The sequence below is a fragment of the Heteronotia binoei genome, chromosome 4, assembly GCF_032191835.1.
Source record: "Heteronotia binoei isolate CCM8104 ecotype False Entrance Well chromosome 4, APGP_CSIRO_Hbin_v1, whole genome shotgun sequence".
Classification (NCBI taxonomy): Eukaryota; Metazoa; Chordata; class Lepidosauria; order Squamata; family Gekkonidae; genus Heteronotia; species Heteronotia binoei.
Genome location: NC_083226.1, coordinates 141,800,522 through 141,815,019, shown reverse-complemented (window position 1 = coordinate 141,815,019; position 14,498 = coordinate 141,800,522). Strand labels below are relative to the sequence as shown.

General features: G+C 43.6%; 1 protein-coding gene across 4 annotated transcripts in view; it reads right to left on the bottom strand.

Moving 5' to 3' along the window:
• ADAMTS6 (ADAM metallopeptidase with thrombospondin type 1 motif 6) overlaps positions 1-14,498 on the bottom strand; it is a 231,690-nt gene that overhangs the window by 42,127 nt on the left and 175,065 nt on the right. For all 4 annotated transcript variants that reach the window (XM_060235914.1, XM_060235915.1, XM_060235912.1 and 1 more), the window contains 3 exons: positions 13,651-13,784; positions 6,861-6,984; positions 5,899-5,979 (listed from right to left, as the gene is read on the bottom strand). In XM_060235914.1, the coding sequence (XP_060091897.1) occupies positions 5,899-5,979; positions 6,861-6,984; positions 13,651-13,784 (339 nt within the window). The remainder of the gene's footprint in view (positions 1-5,898; positions 5,980-6,860; positions 6,985-13,650; positions 13,785-14,498) is intronic.

Sequence of the window (14,498 nt, the reverse complement as noted above, 5' to 3'; positions counted from 1 at the left end):
AATATGGAGAAGGTATTGAATGAACCAATTGAAAAGGGAGAAATAGAGGCGGTGATTAATTCAATGAAGTTACGAAAAGCACCTGATCCAGATGGTTTTAAGGCAAAATTTTATAAAGTCCTCATGGAGGCGTTATTACCAAAACTTCAGAAATTGATGAATATTATAAGAAAAGATGGGAAAATCCCTAACACATGGAAAGAAGCAGTAATTTTGTTGATACCAAAAGAAGACAGAGACACTACAAATGTAAAAAACTATAGACCAATTTCATTACTTAATAGGGTTGCCAAGTCCAATTAAAGAAAAATCTGGGGACTTTGGGGGTGGAGCCAGGACACATTGGGGGTGGAGCCAGGAACAAGGATGTGACAAGCATAATTGAACTCCAAGGGAGTTCTGGCCATCACATTTAAAGGGACAGCACGCCTTTTTATATGCCTTTCTTCCATAGGAAATAATTAAGGATAGGGGCACCATCTTTTGGGGCTCATAGAATTGGACCCTCTGGTCCAATATTTTTGAAACTTGGGGGGGGGTATTTTGGGGAGAGGCACTAGCTGCTATACTAAAAATCTGGTGCCTCTACCTCAAAAAATAGCCCCCCCGAGCCCCCAATACCCATGCATTGGTATTGTGGGGTACCTCAGGGAGCAGTCCTCTCCCCGATGTTATTTAACATCTATATGCGCCCCCTTGCCCAGATTGCCAGGAGGTTTGGGCTGGGCTGTCATCAATATGCTGATGACACCCAGCTCTATCTGCTAATGGACGGCCGGCCCGCCTCCGCCCCGGGAGACTTGGATCGGGCGTTACGGGCTATCGCAACGTGGCTTAGACTGAGTGGGCTGAAGTTAAATCCGGCAAAGACAGAGGTTCTCTGTGTGGGTCGTGGAGCTCCAGGAAGGGAAATATCCCTCCCGACCTTCGACGGTGTGCAGCTAAAGGCGGCGCAGCGGTTGAAGAGTCTGGGTGTCCTGCTGGAGCCTTCATTATCAATGGAGGCCCAGATAACAGCCACTGCCAAGTCAGCATTCTTCCATCTGAGGCGGGCGAAGCAGTTGGCCCCTTTCCTGGAGCGTCGGGACCTAGCGACGGTGATCCATGCGACGGTCACCTCACGACTGGACTATTGTAACGCCCTCTACATGGGGCTGCCTCTGTGCCGGACCCGGAAATTACAACTAGTGCAGAACGCGGCGGCCAAGCTGCTGCTTGGTCTCCCAAGATGGGAACATGTACGGCCGGGGCTACGCGAGCTGCACTGGTTGCCGATTGTATACCGGGTCCAGTACAAAGTGCTGGTTATTACCTTTAAAGCCCTATATGGCCGAGGACCGGCCTACCTGAAGGACCGCCTCTCCCCGTACGAGCCCCAGAGAGCACTGAGGTCAGTAGGAAAAAACAGACTGACTACCCCTGGGCCAAGAGAAGTTAAACTACAGAACACCCGCTCACGGGCCTTCTCGGCTGCGGCCCCATATCTCTGGAACCAACTTCCAGAGGAGGTGCAGGCCCTGTGGAACCTTGATCAGTTCCGCAGGGCCTGCAAGACCACTCTTTTAAAATTAGCTTTTATGAACAGCTGAAGTACAATTTTACAACGAAGAAAATCCGCCATTAGCACTAACTAGAATAGCGTCAATGATAATGTTATAGTTTGTTTTAATTAATGTTCTACTGGTTTTTAAGGTTAAGTTAATGCTTAATTTAATGTTCTTAATGTAATGGTTTTAATTAATGCACCATTGGTTACTATGTTGTTTATTAATGTTTTATTTATTAATGTACCATTGGTCACTGTGTTGTTAGCCACCCTGAGCCTGCTTCGGCGGGGGAGGGCGGGGTACAAATAAAATTTATTATTATTATTATTATTATTATGGATCAATTCCCTATTATTCTCTATGGGAATCGTTCTCCATAGGGAATAATAGAGTGCCTAGTAGACATTTCCCCCCCCTCCACGCTTTTTAAAGGGGGGGAGGGCCTCCATACCAGGGAATCCCCCCTCCCTGCCCCCTCCCTCTCTCTCTCTCACACACACACACAAACACTTACCGTACTTGCTCTACTTCCAGCAGAATGTGCTTGCTGGGAAAACGAAAGTAAGGCTGCACAGGAAAAGAAAGGGAGGGGCCGTTCCTGTTTCCTGTGCAGCCTTAAAAACGGATCCCAAGCAGTAAAACAGCATGATGCCTACAGAGCAAGCAGGATTTCTTCCCAGGAGGCAAATTAGAGATAATATCAGAACAGTTATAGACATTATTGAATATTATGAGAAACATACTGAAAAAGAAGTAGCATTATTTTTTGCAGACGCAGAGAAAGCATTTGACAATGTGCATTGGGACTTTATGTTTGCAGTGATGGAGAAACTGAGATTGGGAGAAGATTTTATAAGAATGGTGAAGGCGATATATACTGAACAACAAGCAAGGCTCTGTGTAAATGCAGATTTGATGGAAAAAATGATAATTAGTAAAGGAACAAGACAAGGTTGCCCTCTATCTCCATTGATATTTATAATGACTTTAGAGGTTTTGCTAATGCAAATTCAAGAAAATAAAGAGATAGAGGGACTGAAATTGAAAGGTTTTTCTTATAAATACAGAGCGTTTGCAGATGATGTAATGCTTATAAATGAAAATCCCACTCATGTAACACCATTGTTGCTTCGTAAAATACAAGAATGTGAAGAATTGGCAGGCCTTTATATAAATAAAGAAAAATCAAAAATTTTGTGCAAAAAGATGTTAAAAAGTAAACAGGAAGAACTACAGAGGTTAACAGAGTGTGAAGTTACTTCCAAAGTAAAATATTTAGGTGTGGAAGTAACAACAAAAAATCTGGACTTGTACAAAAATAATTATGAGAAGCTTTGGCATAAGATCGATGGAGATTTGATAAAATGGAAAAAGTTGAATTTGTCTATGCTGGGCAGAATTTCTGCAATTAAGATGAATGTCTTACTGAGAATTATGCTCCTGTTTCAAACAATTCCAATAGTGAAAGAGAACAAACAATTTAATAAATGGCAAAGGAAACTTTCAGTATTTGTTTGGGCCGGGAAAAAACCAAGAATTAAAATGAAAATCTTGACTGATGCGAAAGAAAGGGGAGGATTTCAACTGCCTAATTTAAAGTTGTATCATGATGCAGTATGCCTGGTGTGGATTAAGGAATGGATGACATTACTAAACAGAAAATTACTAGCATTAGGCGGCCATGGAAATGTTTTTGGTTGGCATGCTTACATGTATTATGGGGAAAATTAGATGGACTTTTTTCCGCATCATTATATAAGAAGCAATCTACTAAATACTTGGTCAAAATATAAAAGATATGGGGATGAGAAGAAACTGCTTTGGATTGTGCCAACAGAAGTAATAAAATTGTATTCAGACACTAAAGAAGAGAAGTGGTTATCATAGCTTTTAAAAATACATGGAGGAAAGGTGGAATTAAAATCGGCTGAAGATTTAACTGGTTTCAATTGCAACAAATTAAGAGTTCGCTTGAACAGGACATTAAGAATGATGGAATAAAACAAGAACAAACAGAATTGGAGAGAATGCTGTTTGGTGAAAATGAAAAATTGATTTCAAGAACTTATAAACTATTATTGAAATGGTCTATGGAAGATGAAGTAGTTAAATCTCAAATGATAAAATGGGCGATAAATATAAATAAGGAAATACAGATGGAGTCATGGGAATACTTATGGAGGAACTCTATGAAAATATCGACATGTTACAACATTAAAGAAAATTGTTTCAAAATGTTATATAGGTGGTATATGACACCTAAGAAACTGGCAAAAATGAACAATCAGGTGTCGGACAGATGTTGGAAATGTAAAAAACAAGAAGGATCTTTCTACCATATGTAGTGGACTTGTGAAAAGGCAGAACAATTTTGGCAAATGATTCAGCAAGAGATTTCAAAAATTTTGGGATATAATATCAAGAAGGCACCAGACATTTTTTGTTGGGATTACAAATGGAAATATTTCCGAAACAAGATAGTACGATAATTTGCTATATGCTTTCAGCTGCTCGGACATTATATGCACAGATGTAGAAGCAAGACAAAATATCAGAAAAGTGGGAATGGACTTTAAAAGTTATGCATTGGAGTGAAATGGACACGCTTACAAGAATCTTAAAAGAACATGATTTAGAGAAGTTTAAAAATGAGTGGGGAAAATTTCAAAAATATGTTGAATTAACAAAGGAATGTTAAAAGGATATTTGGCGATTTTTGACAATGATTAAATTCTAAAGGAACGTTAAATGGACTGTAGTAAAAAGTGAGACTATTGGAATATTTATTTTTGTTCGTTTGATAATGACTAAAGGACTACTATGAAGATGGATTATAATTACAACCTATGGTTTTTTCTTTCCTTTTCTCTTTTTGCTTTATGATGGTTTTTTTTAATGAAGATTCTTTAATAGACAAAATTGATTACCTTTTTTTAACAATTTAATTAAAATACACTGCCGGGAGTCACTACAAGGGGGGGAGGGGGGAGAAAATGTAATGTATATGTATTAATTTTTAATAAGTTTTACTACAATATATTACAGTATAATAAATTGTTTTAAACGAGGACCAACCTTTTGTAGGCTGAGGTGAGTTCCTAGATCCCTGTCTTCCAGAGTATAATCTATTTTTAATTTTGTAAACAATTTTACTTTCCAGAGAGACTGTATATGTTCCTAAATTATTCTTTTGTAGGCATAACTGTGTAACTAGATCTCCAATTAAAAAAAGTTTGTCTAGTATTTTGTAGGTTGTGGTATGCATTCTACAAGAAAATAATTACATGGATTAAAAATATTCACATTCCTTTGTTACCTAGGGTGCAGTGTTGCCAATTAACAGATTTATTTATTTATTTTTGCTATTGCAGTTTGACATTGTGGCTGTGGATAATGTAGCTCAGGCTTTGACAATTTTTTTTTTACTCTAGGAGCCAGTCCCAAAATTTTGAAACCGAACTCATTCTTAAGTCTTCAGAGTTTTCTGTTAATTACCATATTTTCTAATTATTGCTACCATAAAACCTAACTTTAACCTTTTCACAGTGCCTTACAATTGTATTAAAGCTATGATTAAGCTGCTGTGTATACATAAATAGAGGGATAGTCCTGGTTGCCATCACTACAACAAAAAGCTAACCCCTAACCCTAGCCTAACTTTCCCCTTATTTCTAATACTTTCATTATTGCTTTAAAAACTCCACGTAACTGAATATTAGAGCCAATCTAGAAAGCAACTGATTAAGAAATGAATCCATCCACCATCAGTGAACGGTGTAAAGTTAACTTATAAACTAGCAGTCACAAGACCTTCATGTACATGTATTTTTATGTGATGCAACAAAATATATTCTAATGTGAAATGATAAATAAGCTTTGAACTCTTCCCTGAGAGATGCTAGGTTTACTATTTCACTGAAGAACGGGAGTGAGAGGCAAGATCATCAAGCAAAATTATTCATTTTATTCACCTTTTCCCTTTTTATTGTATAATGTTAGTACTACTATCAGTTTCCCATTTCTCAGGCTCTATTATTTTATAGCATAGATTTGCAACACTGCCAGTAAATTGCAGAGGTGATAAATAAGATATGGCATTTCTCCAAATCAATGTGTGTGCCACTACTCTGAAGTTGCACTGTCCCTCACAGCTTTTCAATTCCCTGCTTATTTCTCTGCTGCTTTCCCATTCCAGTTTCCTCATTTTCATGTCCTATGCTTGTTAGCATTCAATCTCCTTGTTATCTGGAGGACTAAGATTCACACCAATGAACTGCATAAGTACCAGATGTTTACTTCCAAGCAACTCTAATTAAGTTTTTATATTTAACAAAAAAAAGTATCCTCTTACCAATGTAGTTCTTTGACACTGCCACTTCTTTGATTTCAATGTGAACAGAACCTTTTGGAATCTGAACTACTTCCATGTAGCCTATAAATCAAAAGTAAACCTTATCTTATTATTATTAATAATCTACAATTACACTTCTTAATGTTCTAGGAATGACAATATAAAATAGAAAGGATTCAAATGGTCAAAATAGTGTTTCCTATTACAATTACAAATACTAATGATTCTGCCATGTTAAATCACAGTTGAAAGGAATCTAAACCATGCCAAATCCAAACTCCCAGATTAATTTATGGATCCCTTCTCATCACTATTTAAGTCACACTTCATGATCAAACCCCAGAATTGTTAAATATTTAAAAATTAATTATATTCTTAATTTGATTTACACTTGCTTTTTTGTATGACTATGCATTTCAAGGCAAATCTTCCATTATGCCTGTTGCAGGAAATGGTCTAAGGAAGGAGAGATGACAAACAGCTGAATGAAAAGCAGATCACAACTAGCACTGGATCTCGTTATATTTTTTACATATATTGTTGTAAGTCGTCCTAAGCCCTGTTTGCAGGGAAGGCCAGCCAATAAAATAAATGTAATAATAATAACAACAACAACTAGGGATGGGCAAGAACCACCAAAAGGTGGTTTGGTTCATGGTTGTCCACAAACAGAATCATGTACTCCATGAACCCAGTTGGCTTGCATATGAACCAAACTGAGTTTGTGAAGTTTGTGCCTTAAACAGCTGAGCTGTAAGCCATCCCTAGTCACAACTTCATTAAATGTTAACTAGCACTAGGAACAGTTCTTAGAGAAGCTAGTAAAAAATACGTAACATTCAGCCCATCTGCTGGGTAGGTCATTACAGCAGAGAATGACATCAGGTGAAAATTACTGCTGCCTTTAGTCACCTCCTGTACATCTCATGCGAACAAGATATGAACTACAACTTCAAACTCACCTCCTCTTGGCAATGTATCATTGAAAAAGCCTTCAATAGATTCACATGTACTTCCATCTCCTCCACACACACGACACCTGTCTTCTTTAGCATCAGATCCCAAAACATTGTCACATCCAACATGCTGGAAATTTTAAAAAGGAGGGGTTTCTTTCTTTAAAAAAAATAACTTTAAGGGAAGGCTGATGGCATTATTTCAAACTATAATTGAATCTTAGCTGTTTCCATGCATTTTTCTATTTTATTGAGCTAATAAAGAAATAAACAATGACAAGATAAATTGACAACGATAAAATCAAAGCAATTATTTCACACTGTGCCTTACACCTGAACCTTCCTGTGGCATATCATTGCATGGCTTATGACAGACATTATACTATGTCACAGCAAAATGTTATGGTTTTTTAACACTGCAGTGACTTAAGGCGGAGCAAAATATAACCTAAGTTTTTAGTTGCTGATTCAGCAGATTTTACAATCAGTTTGTTAATTTTTTTTTTTTAGGAAAAAACAAAACTAAAACCAAGAAGCGTTTCAGTTATCCAATCTTCATTAAAATATACAGAGAGACACAAGGAGGGAGAGAGAATGGAACCTCCGGCAGCCTGCCGCATCGCGGCGTGGCTGTTGGGGAGATTTTGCCCCCCCCGGAGGAAGAGTGGGCAATTCTGGAGTGCGTTGAGGCACGTCTTTAGGGGGTGGGGCTTCAGCGTGCCTGCAGAAGCCTCCGCTCCCTTCTTGTCAGTCCTCCTGCGGTGCTTGGTGTGAGCATGCTCTCACGCTCGTAGCTGGCATCGGGGGGGAGATTAGGCCTTTAAGGGCCATTCGGCACGGAGCGTGTCGCAGCATTGGGGCTCTCAGATCTCGTCGTGGGACTTGTCAGGGAGTTAATACAGCGCGGCGGGCATTTTCCTTCCCTCCTTACTATTGGTCACCCTTTAACGTCCTGCGCAGCGTTGGTTCTGTACTGGGACCTCCATTTCCCCCTCGTTGGCGTCTTTAGGGGGGGATTGCAGGGGTGCTTTGTAGGTGTGTGTGTGGGAGGGTTGCCTCATTTTGAAGGCCTTATTCTTCCAAGGCCCCCTTTTACTCGGTGACCCTTTCTCTTATGGCTTTGTGGCCTTGGCGGCCATTTTAAGTTGGCCTGAGGCAGCAGCCAGTGGGTGGGTGAGCTTCGGCCATTTTGTGAGGCACTGGGGTTGCTTTCTTCCTCCTTGCCTCTTGTCCCTGGCAGCCATTTTATGCTTGTTTTTCGCCTCGCCTCTTGCCTTGGAGGCCATTTTAGGTGCTATTGAGGCGGCAGCCATTTTAGGGGTGGGTTTTGGCCTTTTTGGGGGTAAGGAAATTGAGTGGTTTTGGGGGGTGTGAGACTTAGCCCCTGGGGCAGAGTGGTAAAGCTGAAGTACTGCAGTTTAAACTCTCTTTAATTTTTGTCCGGGCCGTAATCCCTTTGGGTGGCAAACATGTCGGGGTGGAAAGGTGGTGGAAAATCAAAGGGTAAGCAGCCTGCTCGTAAGGTTCCTAAGCCACCCCAGAAGCGTCCTCCACACCCCTCGTCTTCGGATGAGGAGGGAGAGGACGAGGTGAACGCAGTCATTTTTCAGAGGCTGCAGGCCCTGGAACAGGCACCTGGGCTTCCACCTTCTCAGATGCCAAGGAAAGGGTGGGTTCCCAAGCTTGCTTTGCAGGTGGATATACTGACCTGTTTGTCTATTTTGGAGGGCAGGTCTGCTGCAACTGCTAATGGAGGAGCTGTTGGGCTGGGCAGCTCGGATGCTGGATCTGGCCTGTCGTCTGGTGTGTTTGGTGCGGGAACAGCATTGGTGCCTGCTGTACCTCCTGGTAAGTTGGGGGATGGTTCTTTGCCCTATACTGGGCCTGTGTGGCCCTGGAAGTCTTAGGAATCTGCCGCACCTAATGGGGCTGGTGTTGCTTCAGGTAGCTCTGGGACTCCTTCAACTTTGGGCGTGGGACAGCAGAATAACTGGATGTGGCCACATGGTCAGTTTGGCCCATTCGGTAATTGGCCTGGGGCGGGGCAGCAGGGGGCAGCTGTGGCTTTAACTGGCGGATGGGGTTTCCCATCTCCTTAGAGGGCAGTCCCTTTTGGTGCTATGCCTTTTGGTGAGGTTGCCTTACCTTTAGGCAATCACCTGCTGCCTGCCACGAGAGACAAAATCCTTAAAGGGGAATATGTTATCATATTCTCCCTTTTATTTAGGGAATTAGAAAAGAAGGACAAGAAGGAACTTGATGATAAAGAGAAGGAGAAGCTTAAGTAGAGGAAGGTTGATCGGACCTGCGCCAATTGGCTTCCAGGGTTTTTTATATATGCGGGAGTGATAGCGCGTGCTCAGCCCTGGTGGGCGGCAGCGCTGATCCAATACATGGACATCATATACAAAGGGTATACGATGTTCAGCGGCCCGGCCTGGATTCAATACGACCAGGAATTCAATACTGCCTTGGGATCAGATTCACCAACAGTTGTGGCTGCAGGTGATGTCACCTGCACAGCCCAATCTGGGAGACTGCTCTGACAGCGGTCACTTAGTTGCTAAGGGTTCCTCTTCTCCTTCCATTTCATCATCATCTTCCCACAGCTCTGCGGGGTAGGCGGTTCAACCCCGCTTGCTTTGCTGGGAGTTTGGGTCTCAGGGGGTGTGCAGTTAGAAAGCTTGCCAGTTCAAGCATGAATGCCCCCTGTGTGCTGGCCCACACTCGTTTAACAACTGTCCAAGAGTTCGGCCACATAAGGGTCAGAAAAGACAGGGTGGGGATCCTTCCCAAGCTGGAAAAGGGCCCCAGCCCGATAAAGCTGGGACCTCTTGAGCAAAGGCTTTGTAGGTACCCACGTAGGGCTGACAGTTTATATTTGTTGAACGGTTTTACGTTAGGTTTTAGAATTCCTTTTCAGAGTTCTCGGGTACCAACTTGGTGTTGGAACCTCAGTTCAGTTTAGGGTTTAGAGCACATAGTGGAGGCTAAGATTGCCAAGGAGCTGGCGGAGGGCAGGATTTTAGGGCCATTTGCTAGTCCTCCAGTGGTTAACCTTAGGGTTTCCCCTTTAGGGGTGGTACCAAAGAAGGCACCTGGTGAATTCCGTTTGATTCACCACCTTTCTTACCCCAAGGGTTCTTCCGTTAATGATGGGATACCTGAGGAGCTATGCTCAGTTAGGTATACTACCTTCAATCAAGCCGTGGGCGTCGTTCAACGCTGTGGTCAGGGGGCTGAGTTGGCTAAATGTGATATCAAGTCTGCATTTCACCTTCTCCCTGTCCAACCGGATGATTTTGAGCTTTTGGGTTTCTCTTTTGCAGGGCAATTTTACATGGACAGGGCGTTGCCTATGGGCTGCTCTGTATCATGTGCTGGTTTCAAGTGTTTCAGCACATTTCTCGAATGGGCTGTGCGCGAGAAAGTGGGTTTACAGAATGTTGTTCATTATTTGGATGACTACCTGTTTGTGGGCCCTGTGGGTTTTGGATGCTGCGCTCAGTTGTTGTCTGGCTTTATTGAGCTGGCCACTGAGTTGGGTGTGCCATTGGCCAAGGAAAAAACAGAGGGCCCGGCACATTGCCTTGTGTTTTTGGGGATCGAGCTGGACACTTTAGCACAATCGTCTAGGATTCCTTGCCAGAAGCTGGAGGATTTGAGGGATAGGATAAGTACTTTCCTCCTCAAAAAGAAGGTTACGCTTCTTGAGCTTCAGCAGTTAAGAAGCTTCAGCAGCTTCTTAACTTTGCTTGCGAAGTGGTTGCCCCGGGTAGGGCTTTTCTTCGTAGGTTCTGTGACGCAATGGCGGACCTTCGCTTGCCCCAGCACAGGACCAGGGTTACTAGCAACATGAGGGAGGACCTGCGGGTGTGGCAGGAGTTTTTGGAAGCCTTTAATGGGATTTCTTTTTGGAGAGAGGACATGAGGCTTGAGGCGGAGCTTCAGGTCATGTCCGATGCGGCTGGGTCATTACGTTTTGGGGTCTAGTTCCGTGGACACTGGTGCATGGAGGTGTGGCCGGATTCATGGGTGCAGGCCGGTTTGAGCTGGGATCTCACGTTTTTTTGAATTTTTCCCATTTTCGTTGCGGTTTGGTTGTGGGGGAGCGATAAGGTCGATCGCACTGTTCATTTTTGGTGCGATAACATGGCTGTTGTTCATGTTATTAATTCCCTTTCATCCAAATCGCAACGGGTTATGAGGTTGGTGAGGGCTTTCACTCTGCATTGCCTGCGGCTTAACATTTTGTTTTTGGCCAAGCATGTTCCGGGGGTGAATAACAGGGTGGCTGATGCTCTCTCTCGTAAACAGATGGAGAGGTTTCGTCAGTTGGCCCCAAACTCCGATCAGGAGGCAGCGCCAATGCCCCAGGAGCTATGGCTGATTGGAGAGCCGAGGCCTGCAGAGAGATAGGCCTAGCCATTGTGCCTAGCACCAGGAAGTCTTACGAACATGCTGTGTGGCAGTTTGAAGACTTTAGGGCCGAGGTAGGGTATCGCATTGTTTGGCCCCTCCCGGTGGAGCAGTTGCTCCATTATTGTGTTCCTTAAAAGGTAAGGGATTGGCCGTGCAATCAATTAGAGGACACATGTCTGCGCTGGCCTTTGCTAGCAAGGCGTTGGGGTATAAGGAGGAAACAGTAGATTTTTGTATTCGAAAGATGCTGGAGGGGTGGTCCAGAAAGGTTGGGCGTAAGCCTGATACCAGGAACCCTATGTCTCCTGAGATTTTTAGGGGTTTGAAAGGGGTGTGGAGAGCAGTCTGTGCATCTCATTTTGAGGCTGTTTTGTTTCATGCAGCCTCTTTGGTGGCGCTGAGGATTAGTGAACTGGTGGCAAGCTCCAGGAATGATGTTTCTGGCAGGGCCTTGTCACTGAGGGATATTAGGTTAACAGGGGGTAAGGCGGCTCTTACCATTCGCCAATCCAAGATGGATCAACAAGACATTGGGACTGTGGTGGAGTTGGGTCCGTGTTCAGAGGTGGAGCTTTGCCCAGTTTCCGCATTGGCTGATTATTTGGCCGTGTGGGGAGGCTGCGAAGGGTTGTTGTTTTGTCATTTTGGAGGCAGCCCTCTGACAAAACATCAGTTTTGGGCAGTGATGTCTAGGGCTTTAGCTTTGTTGGGGTTGTCTGGAGTGAGGTTTGGTACTCACTCCTTTAGAATTGGGGCGGCCTCTACGGCCGCGGCCGCGGGTTATTCTTCTTTGTCCATCCAGCGACTTGGCCGTTGGCGATCTCAGGCTTATAAAGGTTATATTCGCCCTTTGCTCCACTCTTAGCTTTGTTATTGGGAGCTGGGGTAGTTTAAGGTTTGGGTTTTATAACTTGTCTGTTTCTCTTTTTAGATGCTGTTGTTCCTGGCCAGAGAAGCCGAGTTCTCATCTGCGAGCACAGTTATGTGTTTTGGGCGGCACATCAAGCTCGGAGAACTGCTGTTAGCTCTCAGCTGGGGCTCAGCAAATATGTTACGGTTGAATGGCGGGGGCGCCAGGGTCTTCAGTGGCCTGGTTTGCTGCCGCTTTTGTTTCATGGGTGTGTGGGCCCTCCTCCTCAGGTTTTAATTATTCACCTGGGGGGGAATGATCTCGGGCTGATTAAAGGCAAGGCTTTGATCTTGCAAGCTCGAGATGATTTCAAGTACATTAAGAAAAGATGGCCCAGTACCATTATAGTCTGGTCAGCCATGATTCCGCACTTGGTGTGGTGCAGTGCTTGGAATCCAGCTAGGATAGAGAGGGCTCGTTATAGAGCGAATAAGGAGATTTGTAAGGCGTTGGAGGGTGGTTTGGGCCACTATTTGCCCCATCCGGATATTTCTACAGAATATCCTGACCTCTACAGAGGGGATAGGGTGCATCTCTCGGAAAAGGGTAATATCCTTTTCCTGAGGGATCTTTGGCAAGGGCTTGTGTTGGCTTTGGGCCTTTTGGTGGGTACTAAGCCCTAAGTAGAGACTTGGCCTTAGTAGTGGCAGGTTTTACTGGGTTTATGGTGCCATGCGGCCTGGGGAGGACCGGTTAGCCTCCCCCTTTTGGGGACTTAGGGGTCTGGCAGGATCAACCTTTGGGTATTGGTGACCCGAGATGTGTGAATGCAGACTGTCCTGGAGACTTGATTGGATGGGTGCCTTTCGCTGAGACGCACGTCTGGTGTCTAGGCCCTCCGGTGCAAGCCTCCCTGCTGGGCCTACCTGACAGGAGCTGTGACACACAGCTCCGGCTGGGGGGTCGGATCTCTCGCCCGCTGAAAAAGGCAGGGGAGCGGTCTGAGGAGACCCCTGGCCCTGACCTGGCTGCAGTTCGGTTGCCCTTGCTGTGTTATTTAATAAAGTGGCCCATATTTTTACCAATTTAATTGTGTCCGCCTCTTTATTCCGACTTGGGGGGCAATGGATATATTTGAAACACAATTCAGAACCATGTGTACAGAGCGTTCCCAGGATGCTAAGAATGTCCATTATACCCAGGGGTGGAATTCTAGCAGGTGCTCCTTGCATATTAGGCCACACACCCCAGATGTAGCCAATCCTCTAAGAGCTTACAAAAGAAGCCTTGTAAAGCTCTTGGAGGATTGGCTACATCAGGGGTGTGTGGCCTAATATGCAAAGGAGCTCCCGCTAGAATTCCACCCCTGATTATACCCACTGCAAGTTTTTAATAAAGTAAATAAGGAAGACTGACATAATAACTGCTAACACTAAAACTTTGTGAAAGAGAAAGCTGTTGTATGGAAATGTTTAAGTTACTTTGTTGTACTGCTAAATAATGCATAGATGTATGAATATGTACCTTGCATTCTCCATTGATACAAATATCCAGTGAATCTGCGTTGCACTGTGTTCCATCAATGACTGCAGGGGCACGTTCAGTGTAAAAATTGTAACCTTCTGCTAAGCAGTTTAGTGCACATGGCTTAACCCCACCTAAACATTTTTTAAAATACAGGATTAATCCTATTTCCATAAGGACACTTGTACAGTTATATACTCATTAAGTTTGCACCCCCAAAGCGCATGTCCCATGACTGTCCTGCACTCTTTTCCTGGTCCTCTGACTTCCTCACACTTGCAATATCCTCTTCAGCCTCTAACCTCTCTGCTTAGCCCACCTCTCTTGAGGCCACTTGACTTTGGGTTAGAGACACTGAAAAATTTCAGAATTAAAAGTCTAACATTAATGATCAACTCTTGTTAATTTGAACAAATTAAGTATTGGTAATGTTTCATGGGCCCTTAATTGGAACCACATGGCAGCATACTGGTTCCAATTCTGACAACATTCAATGAAGAGATTCGGACAGACTACATTTATAGTTTATCAGTGGAAGAGGGAAACAGAGTGGCGGTAGTGCACCAGAGAAGCCATTTTCTCTCCTGAACTGTTATTTTTAGGCTTTCCTGAAAATGATCAAGCAATTATAGAAGACTTAAGGCAGAACAGGATCAGATTCTCCACAGAAGCCAACACTGTGTGCACTCTGAGAAATATGGTTTCTTCCATGTCCACGGCTTTTGGGAAGAGAACATTAAAGAACACCAAGATTCTCTGGTACCAGGTCAGGGATCAAAATAGCAGCTTTTAAAAATGCTGCCACCTCACAGTGGGAATCCAAATGATTAATCACAATCGAACATTTC